Below are 22,789 nucleotides of genomic sequence, written 5' to 3' on the forward strand. Positions count from 1 at the left end.
GCTTACACATGTTGGATGTCAAATCTGTGCAAGTGATCTATGGCATATTTCAACATCATTTGCACCATCGCATCATGTGTTTTGCCAACCAATGAAAGAAAAGTTTGCCAAAAACTTTTTCGTAAAGACAGTGCTCCTTCAATGTGTTAAATTTTGCTAAGAAACTGGATGCAAGCGAGACAGCATTCCATTATTTATAGCATTGAGTCTAGTTACATGGAGCCCTGGTTTTTGCGATTTTCTCCTACTTACTAGTGTTGTAAGTAGCCTGTACAGGTGTATCTAGTCGTTTGTAACGGTAGACTTTACACCATTTTATAAAGAGACAGATCACACAACACTCCAAAGAATCAGTGTGTCTGAACCTTCGTTACCAATTCATAACATCAATTTTAAAGGGTACCACCTTCACGAAAAGTACTTGACATCTTCTGTTTCCGAAAGCTGTGCCTCGCCTTCACCACAGCCAAGGGATGCGCCAGGGCTGCGTGTTGTTTATATTGCCAGCTCATCTTTGCAAAAATCAGTGGGAAAAGGTTCACGTGAGGCGGCCCCCCTTTAAAAAACATGGGACCGTAACTTTGCTGAGTAATTGCGAAAGTGTATTCGACCCATCGTCTATTATCGCAACACGTTGCGAAAACAAAGTATATGTAAAGGTGAAGAGCCACTCACAAATCGCTAACTACGATGCACCTTCGCTGCTCAGTGAGCTGCCGGAGCACAGATCTCTCGCTGAGTTTATCCCAGTAAAACTCGACCAGTTTAAAAACCGCCTGGACAACATTACCCCGGAGCCACTTTAAGTCAATTCAATTGTTCTTTGTAAAAAAAAAACGAAACGCATATTTCCTTTAACCAGGGTAAGAATAAAAAGGGAGAGAGAGAGAGATGGAACTGCGCCGGTACAATGGTGCACAACATCACATCCCACAGATCGAAGTATCGGGAGCATAAAAGAAAGCCCGAGTGGCCCCATGTGTCGCTCGGTGACGGCGGGCCGATGAATGAAGCAGACGGGGACAGTCGGAGCTCGGGAACATGGCGTTGCTTGGTGCTGTGACAGAGGGCTGGGTGAGAGCGGAGGCCCCTCCCCTGGCTCTGGGCAGGCGGTGCAGTTTGTGTGGGTGGGTGTCTCCCCTCCCCGTGCAAAAAGTGGGCTGTCGGAAGAGGAGCGCTGGTACCGCCGCCCGCAACTCAGAGACAGAGGGAAGAGCGAGAGAGAGAGAGGGAAGGAAGAAAGGAAGGGGGGAATTAGAGAGTGTGAGACAGAAGATGGCTGACTTGGCTGGGCAGCTGCAGCCCTCTCCGGTGTTAGCAGGCACATCTCCACAGCCGCTCTCCTCACCTCTCCAAATGACAGCCGACATTTGTCTCCGCTAGAGCGTAAAGGGGGTGGTAGAGGAGGGGGGAGAAAGGAGAAAAAAAAATATTCACACGGGCAAAAGCCGCCACCGTCACACTCGGGTGTGCGAGGCGAGGAGGCAGTGACAGCTCGGCTGGAGGAGGGAGGCTCTTTCCCTTTCCCTCTCCCTCACACACACACCATGGCAGAGATGGAGAAGGAGGGCAGACCGCCGGAAAACAAGAGGAGCAGAAAACCGGCTCACCCCGTCAAGAGGGAAATAAACGAGGAGATGAAGGTACGGCTTCCTGTCACTGCTTTAATTGGGGAATCAGTCTGAACCAATTGGTCTGCGTCCTGTCTGGCTTTTTTTTCTCTCTCCCCCTGTTGTTGTTGTTTTGTCTCCTTGCCTCCAGTGTTTAACAACAATAAAGGTGCACCTATCTCGGTGCTGAAAAAAAATTAATGAAAGCTGAATTCTTGTTAGAGATTTGTGCGTGTGTGCTCCCCCCCCCCCCTTCCCTCCCCTTTAACAATCATACATTACATCCAAATAACATGTATAAAGAGAGCGAGGAGCAATGCATGGCAGATTCGGTGATCCATTGATGCTGGCTTGAGTTGATCAGTGGGCATCTTCTTGCATTTGCAGCGGTTGTTGCCGTCTTTATGCCAGTCAGTGGCAGATCTGTAATTACATTGTCAAAGTGAAATTAGGAGGCTGTGACTACAGTACCCGGAGTGTGTGAAGATGCCGACCATCCCTTTATTTTAATCTTTTTACCCCCCCCCCCCACGCCTTGTTCGTTTTAAACACTGACGCTGTTTTCCACTTATCAATAGCTGACTCACCGAAAGACAGCTGTCATATCCTTTCATCGTTGCATTAACTATTTTATTCTAGTTAAAGAAAGATTTCTCCCCTCAATACCCCCCCCCCCCCCGCTCCTCCTCCTCCCCGGGTAATTCGACAGTATTTCCAACACAATGAGTTGCCTGCTGTCAGTGTCCAGATGTGTGGAGGTAGGTGTAGGGGTGGGTGGGTGTGGAGGGAAGTGTACTCCAGATGTGCGTGTGTTGAACTCATTGTTTCATTGCTGATCATTTATGCTATTAAATTGCTCTAAATGCTTAAATATGTGAAATGTATCTTGACATGTTAACTACTAAAACCATTATATATTCTAATGTTTGAAACAGCAAAGGATCTCATTTGCAGTTGTTGCCGGGAACAATGCTTTAACTCCGTTTCCGAATATTTTATGGATCTTCAAAATATTACTTTAGAAAATTCACAATTTTAAATCGACTGAAGTATATATCTAAAATCTCTGATATAAACTCAAGTCATTCCACATTCGGTATTTTTCTTGTTTCTCCACTTCACAAATGAGTAGAAGTATGGACTGCAACCAAGATTATTATAATTTTATGAAGTGCCTTGATTACAATTTTTTTATTATTAAAGCAGCATTTTACATTCGTACTTGCTGAAATATGTTGCATATAATTATTTCAGTTTTCTTTAGTTAATTGAGCAATGCTAACACGTATCTGTTCGAGTAATAAGTGCATGCAGGAGTGCGGTTGTACTGGGACTAGTTAGAAAATTATTATTATTCACCAGGTTTGTTAATCGTGGAGGTTTTCTTCACCAATCTAGCTGGGATCTGAGTGTGACAATAGTTTAGTCTGACTCGCTCTTCTGTTATGATATATTGCGCATTAGTTTTCATTTAATAACTGCATCGTTGAGAGGAGGTGTTTGAAATGTATAATATTTTTTTTAAATCATAGCTCTTTATTGTGTGACTCTTTACGGTTTAGGATTACAAATTAACTAATTTTGATGAAAACATGTTGCTGTGAAATTTTATCCTGGCGGGTATAAAGGCTGACTGTGCGGGATGGTTGCTGGATCCTCTGGGTTTGTTTTGTTTACTTTGGCTGCAGCTAGACTCAGCGGTTTGTGAGATAGTCATTCCTCTGTAACAGATGTTTGTCTGAACTGCAGAGGAAGAAACAAAAACAACATTGTGTGAAGGTGGGGGGAGGGAGAAGGGGAAGGAGAGGGGGCGGGGCGGGGGAGAAACTACACAGGCTCTGCATGGTGTGCTGATAACGCATTTTCACTTTTGTAAATGTGATCCAGGATAAAGGATGTTTGGGGTGGAGATAAGCCCTTGTTTTGTAAAGAAGTATCACTTTTGAAGCCTCATAATAAGTTTGTACCAGTCATTCTGTCTAAACGTTACCCTTTCACAGACGTTAGCATTCTCATAGACATGAAAAGACTGAAGATGGATGTAATAAATCACTGCCTTTACTTACTGTATGTTTTCATAAAGCGGCTGCACAGTTTAAAATTGGAAACTGTTTTTCACTCGTGGTGAAAAATCATTCAAGCCAAACTAAAAGTGTTCAAATTCTAACAGAAAATATGTTTACTTCAAGTATTATCTAAATCTGAAACATTTTTATATCATATATAATTAAAACTGTGTGAGTAGGATTCTTGATTAATTTTAAGAACACAATGTGCCCTTGTGTGGATTCATATCTGCAAAACTAGAAGAAAGTCTCAGTGTGTTTCCTTCATTTGACTGACTTTCATCTGGACCAGTGTAAAATAACCCTGGAAAGTAATCAGGGTAAAGTAAAAAGAAAGGAATGCATACAGCAATAGGCAGTCGACTTTAGCCTAAGCTGTAGAAACTGTAACACGAGCAGGCAAGGCAGATCAGCTTTCAAGCTTTAAGGTAAGAGAAAATGAAAGAGATGTGGTGGTGGGGTGGGTGCGGGGGGGAGAGAAGGAATGAGAAAGGCCATTTGGGAAGAGGAGGAGGAGGAGGGGCCCCTCAGGGTAACTTGGCTCAAGATTAGGGAATTTTATCAGAGTGTACAGTGACCTACTCAAGTTACAGCCTACATGGGATCAAATTGCTTCCCTTGCTAGCAGAAATACAGAGGGATTGGTGTGATTTTTTTTTCCCTTCCTAGGGTAATAAAAAGGCCATTGGTCTGAGTTGCTACATAATGTCTACGTGTTTACAGTGAAGCGTACGGAATGAACCTTTAATATTGTATGATTTGTTAGGGGTGGGACTAGACATGTTTAGATAATCTTCAGTTGTTATGAGAATTTATGATAAGATGATCATGTTTGTAACCTTGCATTAATCCATTGACATATTAGTTACTCTGAGTTGCTGAAGTGTATGAAAGAACATGCTTTGCCTGAAATTTAAATAATTATTAGCATTTGAATAATGGTGTTGCCTAGTGATTTTATTACAAGCTGCTGATAGGGGCATAATTGAAAGTCACATTTTACTCACTATATACATACCAATTAATACATTATGTAAAGTCCTACCTTTCCTACTGGAAGTTCTTGAAAATAAGATTAGTTCTGGTTGAGTGATTTGATCTTATTACTTTTTGTTTTTGAAACAAATTTGGTACTGATTGGCACAGATATGGTACTGGTACTGTCTAAAGCTGGGAAATAATGTAACAATGAGAATCAGAGTTGCAGATGTTGTAGAATGCATCTGTATCTTTGAACCTGTTTTTGTTATAGGGCTGGTAATGGTATATTCAGTACTTGCACAAGAAACAGTCTGGTATTCAACTATCCCTTAATTGAAATGCTGAGATTACATAGTGAAACAGATATGCTCTTTTTTGAGGGAGGAGTGAGGGGGAGGGAGGGAGGTTACTTCTATTAGCCCCATTCCTGCCAGCTATCTCTTTGAACTGGACAAGTGAAACCCATCTGGGTCGTAGACTTCTGTATGTGTCCACCTTGAATACTGCTCCCCAACCAGTTAATAGGAGGTGCCTTTCCGTAGGGCCGGAGACTGGATGGAATAAACATAAACATAAGAAGTAGGAGCAGGAGCAGGCCATACGGCCCCTCAGGCCTGCTCCGCCATTCAATAGGATCATGGCTGATCTGAACCTAGACTCGCGTCCACTTCCCTGTCCGCTCCCCGTAACCCCTAATTCCCTTATCAGCTAGGAAACTGTCTATCTCCGTTTTAAATTTATTTAATGTCGCAGCTTCCACAGCTCTCTGAGGTAGCAAATTAAATAGATTTACTACCCGCTGAGTGAAGAAGTTTCTCCTCATCTCAGTTTTGAATCTACCTGTTCTTTTTCTAAACATTCCTCCAAAAACGGATCACCCTACTTAGCACGAGGGCAGCAATACCTGCCTACCTGAGAGCTGGTCAGATTTGCTGACTGAAGTTTGAGTGTGAACTCGGATTGTGTTCCTTTGTTTGGAAGGCCACCACTACTGCTGGAGCCATGTTCACACTGTTGAAACATCTTCATACATTGATGGCTGATGATGTGCGTACACGATAGTGACTTAACCCGATTCTGCAGCGATTGTCATACTGTCCCAGGATGGTAACCTCCATTGTTCTCAGGCAAGTGTTACAAAAAACTCAGAAAACAAATTACTGTAATGTGAAGGATAATATTTCCATGCTGTGAGTGAATGATTTAAAATACTACATTAGGGAGTTCATTCAGTGCAACATCTCATTTATTAAAGGGACTCCAAAACTAGTAGAATCAAATTAATGTGTAAAATTACCCAAAGAGTTTCTTCATGCCCCTAATTGCGGCATTTTGGTTCTAATAAGAAAAAGCAAAGTAGACTTCCTCTGTGACTTAATTGGTTAATGCGCCACCCAGTGTGCTACTGAGGCATACAGAGCAGAAGGTCCTCGGTTGGATTTCTGGCTTTTGCAGAGTTGGCTGTCCTCAACCAGCGCAGTGTTTGGAGTTGGCCTCAGCACACCTGGATCAGGGAGGGGAAAATTCATCTCGGGGATTGCAGCTCTTGATTGCTATCTAGTACGCCCCCGCCCCCACCCCCCCCCCCTTCCCCCAGGCATCTGGCGAGGATAGATCAGATTTGGCTGCAATGCATTGTCAACCTTGAGCATCTTCGTAGAAATGAACTACCATGCCCCACTAAAGTACTGCCAAAAATGGCAGGAGACAGAGTAGGGATAATGGACAGGATGTGAATAATGGTGGCCCGCAGGGATCTGTGTATTCACAATATTTATTAATGACTTCGATGATGGCATAGAAAGTCATATATCCAGATTTGCCGATGACACAAAGATAGGCGGCATTGTAGGCAGTGAAGATGAAAGCATAAAATTACAAAGGGATATTGATAGATTAAGTGAATGGGCAAAACTGTGGCAAATGGATTTCAATGTAAGCAAATGTGAGATCAACCACTTTGAACCTAAAAAGGATAGAACAGGGTACTTTCTAAATGGTGAAAAGCTAAAAACAGTGGAGGTCCAAAGAGACTTGGGGGTCCAGGTACACAGATCATTAAAAATGTCATGAACAGGTACAGAAAATAATCAAAAAGGCTAATGGGATGCTGGCCTTTATATTTGGAGGACTAGAATACAAGAGGGTAGAAGTTATGCTACAGCTGTACAAAACCCTGGTTAGACCACACCTGGAGTACTGGGAGCAGTTCTGGGCACCAAACCTTAGGAAGGATGTATTGGCCTTGGAGGGAGTGCAGCGTAGAATAACTGAACTTCAAGGGTTAATTTACGAGGAGAGATTACACAAATTCGAGTTGTATTCCCTAGAATTTAGAAGGTTAAGGGGTGATCTGATCGAAGTTTTCAAGATATTAAGGGGAACAGATAGGGTAGATAGAGAGAAACTATTTCTGCTGTTTGGGGATTCTAGGAGTCGGGGTGGGGGGGGCATAGTCTAAAAGTTAGAGTGAGACCTTTCAGGAGTGAAATTAGGAAATACTTCTATACACAAAGAGTGGTAGAAGTTTGGAACACTCTTCCACAAATGACAATTGATGCTAGATCAATTGTTAATTTTAAATCTGAAATTGATAGATTTTTGTTAACCAAAGGTATTAAGGGATATGGGGCAAAGGCAGGTATATGGGGTTGGGCCACAGATCAGCCATGATCTAATTGCATGACGGAACAGTCTCAAGGGACTGAATGGCCTACTCCTGTTCCTATGTTCCTAACTGCTGTTGTTGAGAAAATGTTTGACAATTTGTCAATTACTGGCCTTCTACTAAAGTTAACCAATATAAAGGATATAAAGCTGCTCAGATGAAGAGAAAGGGCAAAGAGAAGACCAAAATGGAGATCTGTCAAAACCAAGCAAACCCAGATTATCAGTCACAAATCCCTAGAATTTAGAAGGTGCACCTGAGGCATCAGCTCCCGCCAAAAACATAAACCTGGTTCAAAGGTCAAGTGGAGTCTGTGGCATGCACTGTAGGGGACAGCATGTCCTGCTTTAATCTGAGATTGCTGCCCTATTCCTATTGATGTGGCTGCTTTCAGTCACTGACTATCTTCAATTACCGTTGAATGATTACGGTGCGCAATACCTTATGACTGCATTTGCATATTCTTGCATGGAGCTCTGCCTTATCCAGCTTCAGAACAATGCTAGCATGTAGTGAAAATGTAGCTCCCTCTTGCATTGCCATGAAAGCAGTGCTGGTCCTACATCTTTAGGCGAATCTGGTGTTAAAATATTCCTTTTCTCCCTTTCCTCTTCCCTTCTTTTCTCTGTTTTTGTCTTTATCTTCTTCCAGTTTTCCCACTGACCTGTTGGTACCAAAATGCTTTAGGAAAAATTAAAATTTAAGCAAAATCACTTTAATACTGTGTTAATATGTTTCTGTGTGATACACTCAATTCATCATTTCAAATCGCTCTTACAACCAAGGATAGTCTTGCAACCACCAATACTTCATCCAAATGTTATACAGTTCAAAATACTCTCCAGATATAATTCATGTTTACAAAGGCAAAACCTGCTGAATATCATTTTGCAGTTCAAGAGGAGTATGAAAACTTTACCTGCTCACTGTTATTCTTCACTGAATTCTCAGAGACAGCACTGTATTCCTCTAATTGCTCTTCTCATTCCCTCTTTCTCTTTCTCCACCATCCAGTTGGCTGTGTGATTTGCACATTCTCCCCGTGTTTGCGTGGGTTTTCTCCGGGTGCTCCGGTTTCCTCCCACAGTCCAAAGATGTGCGGGTTAGGTTGATTGGCTATGATAAATTGACCCTTAGTGTTAGGGGGATTAAATACGTGGGGTTACAGGGATCGGGTGGGATATGTGTCGGTGCAGGCTCGATGGGCCGAAATGGCCTCTATCTGCACTGTGGGGTTTCTGTGATTCTGTGATTTGTGTTTTCTTTCTTTGTCACTCATCCTCTTGTGAGTGAAAGCAAGACCACGCTACAGAGGCTGCACGATCTGAGCAGCCATAGTGCAGTGAAAGGGGCTGTGTTAAACTGTAGGCCCAATGGTTTTAAGAGACCACGTGGCTTAAACTGTGGTTTTTACACAGAGAAACCAACAAAAGATGTGTGAGATGGCAATCCTGAGGCGAGAGAGTGGAGGAGTGCAAGAGACTCCTGCCAAATCTCTAGGCTCAGAAATTGCTGGGTAAGTAATGGCGAGTTCACGGCGCTTACCATTATTAGTGCGTAAAAAAAAAAAAAAAAACCCCAGCAATTTGTGGTGAGGAAGAGTTATGCCATGAGTTCTGATTCACCACAAATTGCTTGCTGATTTGTGCCGCTCCGACATTAGCCTTGCCAAAGCTGAAAAAAATCATTATCTCACTGTGAGCCTTCCCATTGCGTGTCATGAAATAGCTGGATTTACCACCATTAACATGAATTAATCTCACCGCAGCCATTTAGGGCTGGTAATTCATGTCGAAAGGACTCTGGTAATGACGTGATTTATGGTCCTGAAATGCCACTCAACCCTGGAGGCCCAGAAATGGAACAATGAAACTGTGAAGTCTCACTCCAGCAGGTAGTAAATTGTTCCTAGAGGTTTTTGAAATTTTAAATTTAATGTTTTCCTCTCTCTCTCTCTCTCTCTCTCTCAATCCAATGTTTCTTCCCTCTCTCTTTATTTCACCTTCTATATCTAATTCACCCTATTTCCTTCTCCGTCGTCACTGTTTCTTTATCCTTAAATTTCACCGGTTATAGAGATAGATCATTGGCCCCGACGTTCATGAGGTCCCAGATGCACCATTGACCCTGTTATCAATTTGCATTTCCAGTAATTTGTGGTGCCAAAATAATCCAATCAGAAGGGTGAAGTAAAAAATCCAATTCACGGCGCTCTCTGCGAGATACGTCACTCCAGCAATTTCTGGGCCAGAGTGTCAGCAGGGCTTTTAAAAAATATATTCACAGAATGTTGGAGGCGCTGGCAAAGGTGCATTCATTGCTCATCCCTAGTTGCCTTTAGAAGGTGCTGGTGAGTCCCCTTCTTGAAATTCTGCAGCTCTTGTAGTGATGGTGTCCTAAAGATGGTGTTAGGTAAGAAATTCCAGGATTTTGAACCCGCAAGGGTAGGGCCTTTTGGAGGTGATGGAGTTCCCATGATATTGCTGCTCTTGTCCGTCTCCGTGATAGAGGTCACAGGGCTGGGATGTGCAGTCGAAATAAGCTTGGTGAGTTCATGCAATGTAGTCTGTAGGTAGTACATAATGCAGTCACACTGCGCTAGTGATAGAGGAGGTGCATATTGAGTTGAGTGGTAGAGGCTCCGATCAAGTGAACTGTTTTGTCCTGGATTGTGTTGAGTTTCTTGAGGTATTGTGGCTGCACCCGTCCAGGTATTCCATCAGACTCCTGACTTAAGCCTATAGATGGTGGCGAGGCTTGGAGCATCAGAAGGTAAGCCATTCATCACAGAGTACCCAGGCCCTGCCCTGTTCTTGTTGCCATGCTATTGATATTGCTAATTTTTTTGAATTTGTTCATGGGATGTGGACGTCGCTGGCAAAGCCAGCATTTATTGCCCATCCCTAATTGCTCTCGAGAGGTGGTAGTGAGCCGCCTTCTTGAACCGCTGCAGTCCGTGAGGTGAAGGTATTCCTAGAGGTTTGTGGCTTGCTAGGACATTTCAGAGGGCAGTTAAGTAGTCAACCACAGTGCTGTGGGTCTGGAGTCACATCTAGGCCAGACCAGGCAAGGGCAGCACGTTTCCTTCCCTAAAGGACATTACAACAATCTGATAGTTTCATGGTCACCATTACTAATACTAGCTTTTTATTCCAGATTTATTTAATTAGCTGAATTTAAATTCCACATTTGGGATTTGAACTCCTGTGTCCAGATCATTAGTCCAGGCCTCTGGATTACTACTTCAGTAAGGTAACCACGATGCTACCGTTCCCGTAAGTACTAAAGCTTCCGGTCAATGGTGAGAGACTTGGCTATAGTGGTGCCGTTGAAGTTTAGGGAGAGTTGGTTTGGCTTTTCCTTGTTGGAAACGGTCACTATTTGGCACTTGCGTGACACAAATGTTACCTGCCCCACGTCAGCCCAAGTCTGACGCTGAACATTGTAGAATCATCAGTGAGAGGCTTGGCTCATGACTTTATGATGGAGGGAAGGTCACGGATGAAGCGGCTGAAGATATTTGGGCTGAGGATACCGCCTTAAGGAACTCTTGCAGCGATGTCCCGGGGTAGTGATGATTGCCCTCTGACCAAGACCGTCTTCCTGTGTGTCCGATAGGACTCTAACTGCTAGAAGGTTTTTGCTTGATTTGCATTTATCTCAGTTTTGCTCGGGCTCCTTTATGCCATGCTTGAATACTACCTTCATGTTGAGGGCAGCTACTCTTACCTGTACTCTGGCATTCAGCTCTTGTGTCCATGCTGGATCAAGGCTGTGATGAAGTCTGTAACCGAGTGGTCCTGGAAAAGCCTGAACTGTAGGTTGACGAGCAGGTTATTGGTGAATCGGTGCCATCAAATGGCTCTACTGATGACTTTACTGATTTACCAATTGATTAGGAGCAGGTTGGTTTGGTGGTAATTGTCCAGGTTAGATTTATTCTGTTTTTTGTAGCCAGGACAGACCCAGACAATCTTCCATGTTGTTCTGGAACAGTTTGACGGTCTGGTTCTGGTGCGCAGATGTTCAACAGTACTGCTGGGATATTTTCAGGGCCCATAGCCTTTGCTGCGTTCAGCACACTCAGCTGCTTCTCAATGTCATGTGAGGTGACTCAAATAGGCTGGACTGATGGCATCTATAATGGTGGGGACCTTGGTCAAGTAGACAAGTTAAGTGAGTGGGCAAGAACGTGGCAGATGGAATATAAAGTGGAGAAATGTGAAGTTAACCACTTTGGTAGGAAAAATAGAAAAGCAGAATTTTTTTAAATGGTGAGGGATTGGGAAATGTTGGTGTTCAGAGGGACCTGGGTGTCCTTGTACACGAATCACTGAAAGTTAACATGCAGGTACAGCAAGCAATTGGGAAAGCAAATGGTATATTGGCCTTTATTACAAGAGGATTTGAGTACAAGAGTAAAGACATCTTACTGCAATTATATAGGGCCCTGGTGAGACCACACCTGGAGTATTGTGTACAATTTTGGTCTCCTTACCTAAGGAAGGATATACTTGCCATAGAGGGAGTGCAACGAAGGTTCACCAGACTGGTTCCTGGTTGGGGGATTGTCCTATGAGGAGAGATTGAGTAGACTAGGCCTATATTCTCTAGAGTTTAGAAGAATGAGAGGTGATCTCATTGAATCTTTAGAATTCTCTACCCCACAGGGTATATTTAAGACAGAGATCAATAGATTTTTGGATACTAAGGGAATCGAGGAATATGGGGATTGGGCGGGAAAGTGGAGTGAGGTCTAAGATCAGCCATGATCCTATTGAATGGCGGAGCAGGCTTGAAGGGCCTACTGCTGCTCTTATTTCTTATGTTCTTGTGTTCTTATTAAGTAGGATCAGCCACTTGGCACTTTTGCCTAAAGATACTAGCAAATGCTTCAGCCTTGCCTTTTGTACTCCTGTACTGGGCTCCCTCATGGTTGAGAATGGGGATGTACACGGAGGTAACTGTGTGCAATAGCTTCCCTTGGTGCCTTTTTCCAAAGCATGGCCAGTGCTGCTCTTGGCACATGTGTCTATACTCCCCATTGAACCAGGGTTGGACTCCTAGCTTGATGGTGATGGAAGACTGAGGGATATGCAGGGCCATGTGGTTACAGATTGTGGTGGTATTATTGTGCTGCTGCCCCACAGTGCCTCCTGATGCTAGGTGGTTGCTTTGGCCTCGTTTGACGTAAAGCTATGAGACTTCATGTTGAGGTCTCCCAGGGCCACCCATACCTGACTGTATACTTCTGTGGCTGCACCTATGGTGGTTCTATCCTGCTGGCTGGTTAGGATATACTCAGGGATGATGATGGAGGAGTCTGGGATGTTGGCTAATAGATATGATATTGTGAGTATGACTATGTCAGCCTGCTGCTTGATTAGTCTGTGGGACAGCTCTCCCAACTTGGGAACCAGCTCCCAGATGTTAGTAAGGGGGATTCTGCAGGGTCAACTAAGATTGCCTTAGCATTGTCCTAGTACAACGCTGGGTCATTGTCGATAGTTTAAAAGAATTATTATTGAACTTAGCAGTGATTACGAGGCCTCGTCAGCGGCACATGTTGGTGTGGCCGGGCCACTTCCCTGAAAGGCATTAGTGAACCAGTTGGGATTTGACAAACATGCAGTTTTCATGGTCAGATTTCACCACTGCAGTAACTCGCTAAGGCTTCTTTGGCAGCACCTCCCAAACCTGCGACCTCTTCCACCTAGAAGGACAAGGGCAGCAGGCGCATGGGAACACCACCACCTCCAAGTTCCCCTCCAAGTCACACACCATCCTGACTTGGAAATGTATCGGCGTTCCTTCATCGTCGCTGGGTCAAAATTCTGGAACTGCCTCCCTAACAGTACGGTGGGAGTACCTTCACCACATGGACTGCAGTGGTTCAAGAAGGCGGCTCACCACCATCTTCTCAAGGGCAATTAGGGATGGGCAATAAATGCTGGCCTTGCCAGCAACGCCCACATCCCAGGAACGAATTTAAAAAAAACACTTACCATGGTGGCATTTGAACTCCTGACCTTTGCTAATCCATTCCATACCCACGCTATAACCACAATACTAACATACCTGGTCTGAAAATGGTGGATATGAATGGAAGAGGAGCAGAAAAAAATCTTAGGGGAAAAAGATGCAAATAATACTTGGAAAAAGATAGAAGATAGATGTTACAGAGGAATAAAAGATTTTAAAAAGTGCAAAGAAGAAAAATTTGAAAAAAATTACTGTTGTATAATAATATGTATGAAATTGTTTTTAAAAAATGATCTGTTACACATAGTAACTCGTGTTTTTCCAAGAATTATTACTGATTTATATATAATGAACAACTGATCTTAGCTGGCTCTGCTCATTCGCAGATATGGAAAACACATTAGTAGCTTTTCCGATTGATTCTTCACGTTCTGATTTAAAATTAATTCACTGATGTGGCAAAAACACTAAGAACAGCCCTTTACAAACTTTCAGGCCCATAAAATTTAAACGGGTCAAACCAGCAAAAAAAAATATAAACGCAAACAGGACTGAGTCACCTGGGCTTCAATGGCCAGATTGCTGGGACCACAGGTTGGGCATCCTGATCTAGAGGCCTGCTTACAGGCTGGAAAATAACAGCCTACCACTTTAAATTCTAATTCTGCTCACTTGCACCTGGCATTGTGCAGTGCGCTGTAAGATAATATATTATGGGATAATTGCTGCTGCTTTTCCCCATATGTCATTGATAAATACTAAACTGAACAGTACTTGCCAAAAATATCACACTGAATATGTGAAGTTTGTTAAATTCAGTTATTCACAATTGCAAGAAAGTCTGTACCGTGCAACCCAATCACTTTTGATGTTAACAGAAATGAAAACCAATTTTTTTGATAAGTACCGTTGACTTCATTGCCGATCCCGACATTCCACAAACCCGCTTCACATTCAGTCCTGATCCAGACTTCAGGTATTTGTCTAATTATTCCTGTTCCTATTGCTCATTAATTCAGCATATGCCACTCATCTTTTGCACACTAAAGTTCTTTTTGTGGACATATCACTTATCACATAAAGAGCATTTTTAATTTGTTACAGTGCGATTTTAAATGAACCACGGTACAAATTACAGACCAGTATTTGTTTTTTGTAAACCACCTGTTGAAATCCAATTCAGGCATGGTCTCATCCAAGCCCTTCTAATTCTGAGGAAGTGCGGTAATTATGTGTAATATTAACATTTATAGATTATCTCGTTTTCAGTTGGAACTACTTTCAAATGTAATCATTAGGAACTCTCAATTATTCTTTTGATTTTCCTTTTTGCAATACTTCAGTTACCCTGTATTTGTGTCTGAAGTGCCCCTGTCATGGCAGGAGAGCCCGGCCCCGTTGTATGCTCCGCCTGCGCTATGTGGGAACTCCGGGACACTTCCTGTGTCCCTGACAACTATGTGTGCAGGAAGTGTGCCCAGCTGCAGCTACTGGCAGACCGCATTGCGGCGCTGAAGCTGCGATTGGATACATACTGGACCATTCGCGAGGCTGAGGAGGTCGTGAATAGCACGTTTGATCAGTTGGTCACACCGCAGGCAAAGGTTGGACAGGCAGAAAGGGAATGGGTGACCAACAGACAGAGTACTAGGCACAGGCAGATAGTGCAGGGGTCCCCTGTGGACATCCCCCTCTCAAACAGATACACCACTTTGAGTACTGCTGGGGGGGATGGCTTACCAGAGGAAGGCAGCAGCAGCCAACTTCCTGGCACCAGGGGTGGCTCTGCTGCACAGGACGGGAGGAAAAAGAGGGGGAGAGCTATAGTAATAGGGGGATTCTATTGTAAGGGGAATAGATAGGCGTTTCTGCAGCCGCAAACGAGACTCCAGGATGGTGTGTTGCCTCCCTGGTGCAAGGGTCAAAGATGTCTCAGAGCGGCTGCAGAACATCTTGGAAGGGGAGGGTGAGCAGCCAGTTGTCCTGGTACATATAGGTACCAACGATATAGGTAAAAAGCGGGATGAGGTCCTAAAAGTGGAATATAGGGAGTTAGGAGATTAATTAAAAAATAGGACCTCAAAGGTAGTAATCTCAGGATTGCTACCAGTGCCACGTGCTAGTCAGAGTAGAAATAGAAGAATATTTCAGATGAATATGTGGCTAGAGGAATGGTGCAAGGGGGAGGAATTCAAATTCCTGGGACATTGGAACCGGTTCTGGGGGAGGTGGGACCAGTTCAAACCGGACGGTTTGCACCTGGGCAGGGCCAGGACCGATGTCCTAGGGGGAGTGTTTGCTAGTGCTCTGGGGGAGGGTTTAAACTAAAATGGCAGGGGGTTGGGAACCTGAGCAAGGGGACCGAAGAAAGGGAAACCAGGATAAAAGCAAAAGATAGGAAGGAGAAAAACAAAAGTGGCAGTCAGAGAAAGCAAGGGTTTAAATCAAACATGGCCACAGTAAATAATAATTCTGATAGGTGTAAAAGCGTTGAAAAAACAAGCCTGAAGGCTTTGTGTCTTAATGCGAGGAGCATTCGTAATAAGGTGGATGAATTAGCTGCGCAAATAGAGGTAAACGAATATGATTTGATTGGGATTACGGAAACATGGCTCCAGGGTGGCCAAGGTTGGGAACTCAACATCCAGGGGTATTCAATATTCAGGAAAGATAGGCAAAAAGGAAAGGGAGGTGGGGTAGCATTACTGGTTAAAGAAGGGATTAACACAATTGTAAGGAAGGATATTCGCTCTGATGATGTGGAATCTGTATGGGTAGAACTGAGAAATACCAAGGGGCAGAAAACTTTAGTGGGAGTGGTACATAGACCTCCAAAGAGTAATGCGGAGGTTGGGGACGGCATTAAAAGGGAAATTAGAGAAGCGTGCAATAAGGGCACAGCAGTCATCATGGGTGACTTTAATCTACATATAGATTGGGCTAACCAAATTAGTAACAATACTGTGGAGGAGGAATTCCTGGAGTGTTTAAGGGATGGTTTCCTGGACCAATATGTCGAGGAACCAACCAGAGATCAGGCCATCTTAGACTGGGTATTATGTAACGAGAAAGGATTAATTAGCAGTCTTGTTGTACGAGGCCCCTTGGGTCGGAGCGATCATAATAATATCGAATTCTACATTAAGATGGAGAATGAAGTAGTCGACTCAGAGACTAGGGTCCTAAGTTTAAATAAAGGAAACTACGATGGTCTGAGGCGCGAGTTGGGTAGGATTGATTGGGGAATGTCACTCAAAGGGTTGACGGTAGATAGGCAATGGCAAACATTCAAAGACCACATGGATCAACTACAGAATTTGTTCATCCCAGTTTGGCATAAAAATAAAACAAAAAAGGTGACTCAACCATGGCAAACAAGGGAAATTAGGGATAGCATAAGATCCAAGGAGAGGACATATAAATTGGCCAGAAAAAGCAGTAAACCTCAGGATTGGGAGCAGTTTAGGATTCAACAAAGGAGGACAAAGGGATTAATTAAGAAAGGGAAAATAGAATATGAGAGTAAGCTTGCAGGGAACATAAAAACTGACTGTAAAAGCTTTTATAGATATGTGAAGAGAAAAAGATTGGTGAAGTCAAACGTAGGTCCCTTGCAGTCAGAATCAGGGGTATTTATAATGGGGAACAAAGAAATGGCAGACCAATTAAATATATATTTTGGTTCTGTCTTCACAAAGGAGGACACAAATAACCTCCCAGAGATGTCGGGGAACATAGGGTCTGAAGAAAGGGAGGAACTGAAAGAAATCAGTATTTATAGGGAAATGGTGTTAGGGAAATTGATGGGGTTGAAGGCCGATAAATCCCCAGGGCCTGATAATCTACATCCTAGGGTACTTAAGGAAGTGGCCCTAGAAATAGTTGATGCTTTGCTGATCATCTTCCAGCATTCGATGGAATCTGGAACAGTACCCATGGATTGGAAGGTAGCTAATGTTACCCCACTATTGAAAAAAGGTGGTAGAGAGAAAGCGGGGAATTACAGACCGGTAAGCCTGACATCGGTAGTGGGGAAAATGCTAGAGTCCATTATAAAAGATGTAATAGCAGAGCACTTGGAAAACAGTCAGCATGGATTTACAAAAGGTAAATCGTGCTTGACTAATCTACTGGAATTTTTTGAGGATGTAACTGGTAAAATAGATAAGGGAGAACCAGTGGATGTGGTGTATTTGGACTTTCAGAAGGCTTTTGATAAGGTCCCGCATAAGAGATTAGCATGTAAAGTTAAGGCACATGGGATTGGGAGCAAGGTATTGACTTGGATAGAGAACTGGTTGGCGGACAGAAAGCAAAGAGTTGGAATAAACGGGTCTTTTTCCGAGTGGCAAGCAGTGACTAGTGGGGTACCGCAGGGATCGGTCCTTGGGCCCCAGCTATTCACAATATATATTAATGATCTAGACAAGGGAACTAGATGTAATATCTCCAAATTTGCAGACGACACAAAGCTGGGTGGGCGTGTGTGCTGTGAGGAGGATACCGAGAAACACCAGGATGATTTGGACAGGTTGGGTGATTGGGCAAAAGCATGGCAGATGCAATATAACGTGGATAAATGCGAGGTTATCCACTTTGGTGGCAAAAACAGGAAGGCAGATTATTATCTGAATGGCAATAGATTGGGAGAAGGGGAAGTGCAAAGAGACCTGGGTGTCCTTGTACACCAGTCGCTGAAGGTAAGCATGCAGGTGCAGCAGGCGGTTAAGAAGGCAAGTGGCATGTTGGCCTTCGTAGTGAGAGGGTTTGAGTACAGGAACAAGGACGTCTTGCTGCAGTTGTACAGGGCCTTGGTGAGACCACATCTTGAGTTTTGTGTGCAGTTTTGGTCGCCTTATCTGAGGAAGGATGTTCTTGCCATGGAAGGAGTTCAGTGAAGATTCACCAGGCTGATACCTGGGATGGCAGGAATGACGTATGAGGAGAGATTGAGTCGATTGGGCTTGTACTCGCTGGAGTTTAGAAGATTGAGAGGAGATCTCATTGAAACTTATAAAATTCTGACAGGACTGGACAGACTAGATGCAGGAAGGATGTTCCCGATGGTCAGGGAGTCCAGAACCAGGGGTCACAGTCTAAGGATAAGGGGTAGGCCATTTAGGACAGAAATGAGGAGGAATTTCTTCACCCAGAGAGTGGTGTACTTGTGAAATTCTCTACCACAGAAGGCAGTAGAGGCCAATACATTAAATATATTCAAGAAGGAGTTGGATATATTTCTTAAGGCTAAAGGGATCAAGGGATATGGGGAGAAAGCAGGGACCGGGTACTGAATTTGGATGATCAGCCATGATCGCATTGAATGGCGGAGCAGGCTCGAGGGGCCGAATGGCCTACTGCTGCTCCTATCTTCTATGTTTCTATGTCCTGGTCCAGGACACATGATGCAGTGTGTACCCTTGGGGGCAGGGGGAAGAGAATGAAATATTGCTCCGTGTGGGCCACCTCATGATGTGTGTCAACGTAGCCCTTTTAACAAAAATATAGCGAGAATTGGATTTGTAGCAATAATTCCCTGCCCCCACCCACTACCTTGGTGAGCTTTTGATCTGGATTATGTCACTGGGGAAAGGCACGGAATCGTGGCTCAAGTCTTTCAATGCATGGAAGGAGGAACATTGGCACATGACTCATTAACGTAACAGTCGGTGGTAGTGCGGTGTCAGCAGAGACCTGGAGCAGGTTCTCTGTTCAGTTTCTCTGTAAGGGAAACAATGCACAAACACAGGAGTACCTAAAAGAGGGTCAGTATTTATTTTTAAAATCCGTTATAGATGTCATGTATTTTTAAATAAAAACAGGTTTCGGGAGGAGCATAGCATAGAAGATAGAAGCAGGAGTAGGCCATTCGGCCCTTCGAGCCTGCTCTGCCATTCAGTGAGATCATGGCTGATCATCCAAATTCAGTACCCTGTCCCTGCCTTCTCCCCATAGTACTTGATCCCTTTAGCCTTAAGAAATATATCCAACTCTTTTTTGAATATATTTAATGAACTGGCCTCCACCGCCCTCTGTGGCAGAGAATTCCACAGGTTCACCACTCTCTGGGTGAAGAAATTCTTCCTCATTTCAGTCCTAAATGGCTTACCCCTTATCCTTAGACTATGACCCGTGGTTCTGGACTCCCCAGCCATCATAAACATCCTTCCTGCATCTAGTCTGTCCATGCCTGACAATTTTATAGGTTTCGATGAGATCCCCTCTCAATATTCTAAACTCCAGTGAGTATAATCCCAATCGACACAATCTCTCCTCATACGTCATTCCTGCCATCCCAGGTATCAGCCTGGTGAATCTTCGCTGCACTCCTTCCATGGCAAGAACGTCCTTCCTCAGGTAAGGCGACCAAAACTGCACACAATACTCGAGGTGCGGTCTCACCAAGGCCCTGTACAACTGTAGCAAGACATCCTTGTTCCTGTACTCGAACCCTCTTGCTACGAAGGCCAACATACCATTTGCCTTCTTAACCGCCTGCTGCACCTGCATGCTTACCTTCAGTGACTGGTGCACAAGAACACCCAGGTCTCTTTGCACTTCCCCTTCTCCCAATCTATTGCCATTCAAATAATAATCTGCCTTCCTGTTTTTGCCACCAAAGTGGATAACCTCACATTTATCCACATTATAGTGCATTTGCCATGTTTCTGCCCAATCACCCAATCTGTCCAAGTTGTACTGGAGTTTCACGACATCCTCCTCACAGCTTACCCTCCCACCCAGCTTTGTGTCGTCTGCAAATTTGGAGATATTACATCCAATTCCCTCGTCCAGATCATTAATATATATTGTGAACAGCTGGGGTCCTAGGACTGATCCTTGTGGTACCCCACTAGTCACTGCCTGCCACTCGGAAAACGACTTGTTTATTCCAACTCTTTGCTTTCTGTCCGCCAACCAGTTCTCTATCCAAGTCAATACCTTGCCCCCAATCCCATGTGCCTTAATTTTGCACGCTAATCTCTTATGTGGGACCTTATCGAAAGCCTTCGGAAAGTCCAAATACACCACATCCACTGGTTCTCCCTTATCTATTTTACCAGTTACATCCTCAAAAAATTCCAGTAGATTAGTCAAGCATGATTTACCTTTTGTAAATCCATGTTGACTTTGTCCGATCCTGTCACTGCTTACCAAGTGCTCTGCTATTACATCTTTTATAATAGATTCTGGCATTTTCCCCACTACCGATGTCCGGCTTACCGGTCTATAATCCCCCACTCTTTCTCTACCACCTTTTTTGAATAGTGGGGTAACATTAGCTACCCTCCAATCCATGGGTACTGTTCCAGAGTCTATCGAGTTCTGGAATTTCAACTTTGATTTTTTTTTTCTCTATGTCGTTTGTGAGAATTCGATTTTCTTATTTTGAAAACCTCAGTATTTGTTAAGTTTTTTCTATTCTTAGCTTGTGCTATTGTGCGGCGATTAATTTTTCCTTTTAGCGAGCCTCTTACTAATACTAAGGATTGCTGATGGTGTATTCTGATGAATATTAATACTTCGATAATGTTGGAGCAATTCTAGTTTTTCAAATTCCTGCAAAGCATGTTTTCGCATTGGAACGAATGAGCATCCAGGATGGGTGACCAAGTGGAATGTTATCATGGACAGGGCCCTGTATTCCCCCATGTAATCATGCTGTCATTGTTTTCAAAAGGATCAGTATGAACTTATTACAGTCTAACCATTTGGGTGGTGGGGGGCGGAGGGAGAGAAGGACCTAAATCTTACCGTGAAACGGAACAAAGACACAAAAGTGACTGAATGTAACAGGCAATTTATTGCCCAATGGTAACTCCTCTGATGATTGAGATGACATTAGAAATTACAAGAATGACGTATTCAAGCCCAAGAAATGTTACTGTCTTTCTGTTTATTGAAATGTAGCAATTTCTTACATTTTCTCATTTAACTTTTTTGGCCATGAGGTGTCATGGTGGACAGCGAATGGTTGTCGACTCTTGTTTGTGTACCACATGATTCGGCCAAAGGTGGTACGTTACTGGCTGGTTCAGATGAATACTATAGCTTTGATGGGTTACAAAAGGGTATTGCTTTACATAGTGTTACATAGAATTTTACAGCACAGAAACAGGCCATTCGGCCAACAGGTCAATGCCAGTGTTTATACTCCACACGAACTTCCTCCCACCGTTCTTTGTCTAACCCTATCATATCCTTCTATTCCTTTCTCCCTCATGTGTTTATCCAGCTCCCCTTAAATGTATCTATGCTAGTCACCTCAACTACTTCTTGCAGTAACAAGTTCCACATTCTAACCACTCTCTGGGTAAAGAAGTCTCCCTTGAATTCCCTATTGGATTTATTAGTGGCTATTTTATATTTATGGCCCCTAGTTCTGATCTGCCCCACAAGTGGAAACATCTTCTCTATGTTTAACCTATCTTAATCTTAAAGACCTCAATCAAGTCTTCTCTTTTCTGGAGAAAAGATCCCCAGCCTGCTCAGTCTTTCCTGGTGGGTATAACTTCTCGGTTCTGGAATCATCCTTGTAAATCTTTTTTGCACCTTCACCAGTGCCTTATATATCTGTATATTTGTTTATCATTGTGTGATCATTTTTATTTTGGATGTAGACCACTGGTTGCAGTTGATTGAGATTTGGATGATATCCATCTTTAGATAAATAAACTGCTTAACTCCCACCCTCTCACTAGATTATCCACCAATGAAAAATCAATACAACTGTACAAGTGTGAATTTTTTTTTTTACAAATATAAACATCTTCTAGTCGCTTCCAGCCACCAACCATGTGATAGAATGTGAGAGATGGTTTATCCAGTGTTCCACTTTTATTTTTAGGTTATCTTATTCTCTCCCTCCTCATGCTGCATACTTCTTCTGAATGAGTGTAGGTAAGCAGATGACCTGCTTTAAAGCTTCTGCCCATATTGCTGTATGACTGCTACCTAAAAGCAAGTGATAGTCCCTCTGAGGTATTTCTGCTCACTTCCCCACAGCTTGTGGAGATGTTCCACGTTGCTGCTTGGCATCTTCTTACGTGGCTAAGTTTGGAACCAGTGCTGCTCTACTCCATGACTCAGTGTATTGACACATCCCTCAGTGTCATTTGTCTTAAAGGGGCACTCATGTTTGAATTTGTAGTTCCTCGTACACCACGTATAGTTCAATGTGTGATGTAAATATTTGCCTCGGGTATGCATTGTATTCCCATGTGATTTTTATTTTTACTCCTAACAATGAAAACTTCTGTAGGCCGTAGTGAAATGTTATCGGGATGTTTTACTGGGCAGGGGGTGGAGGAAGGTGAGGGGTGTAGAGTGCAGGACTTCGACAGAGTTAGGGGAGGGGAGCGCAGATGCAGTTGAAGAAATAGGCTGTTCAAGGTGGGGTGAGATGGTGAAGGATTTAGGAAAATAATTTCATATTGCAAGGACGTGATGGTTGAAGGCCCTGCTGCAGATGATGGAGCAGA

The 22,789-nt window shown here is 43.5% G+C and overlaps 1 protein-coding gene across 5 annotated transcripts in view; it reads left to right on the forward strand.

Moving 5' to 3' along the window:
• Positions 1–883: 883 nt before the first annotated feature.
• sobpa (sine oculis binding protein homolog (Drosophila) a) overlaps positions 884–22,789 on the forward strand; it is a 416,341-nt gene continuing 394,435 nt past the window's right edge. For 3 of the 5 annotated variants that reach the window (XM_085997759.1, XM_085997760.1, XM_085997761.1), the window contains exon 1: positions 885–1,643. In XM_085997759.1, the coding sequence (XP_085853885.1) occupies positions 1,548–1,643 (96 nt within the window). In that variant the 5' untranslated portion in view covers positions 885–1,547. Of the gene's footprint in view, positions 1,644–22,789 lie in introns of all 5 variants that reach the window. The other 2 variants (XM_085997757.1, XM_085997758.1) reach the window with 2 other exon arrangements.

Source organism: Somniosus microcephalus, chromosome 9 (genome assembly GCF_052327205.1).
Source record: "Somniosus microcephalus isolate GS21.2 chromosome 9, FLI_Smic_1.0, whole genome shotgun sequence".
Taxonomy (NCBI): Eukaryota; Metazoa; Chordata; class Chondrichthyes; order Squaliformes; family Somniosidae; genus Somniosus; species Somniosus microcephalus.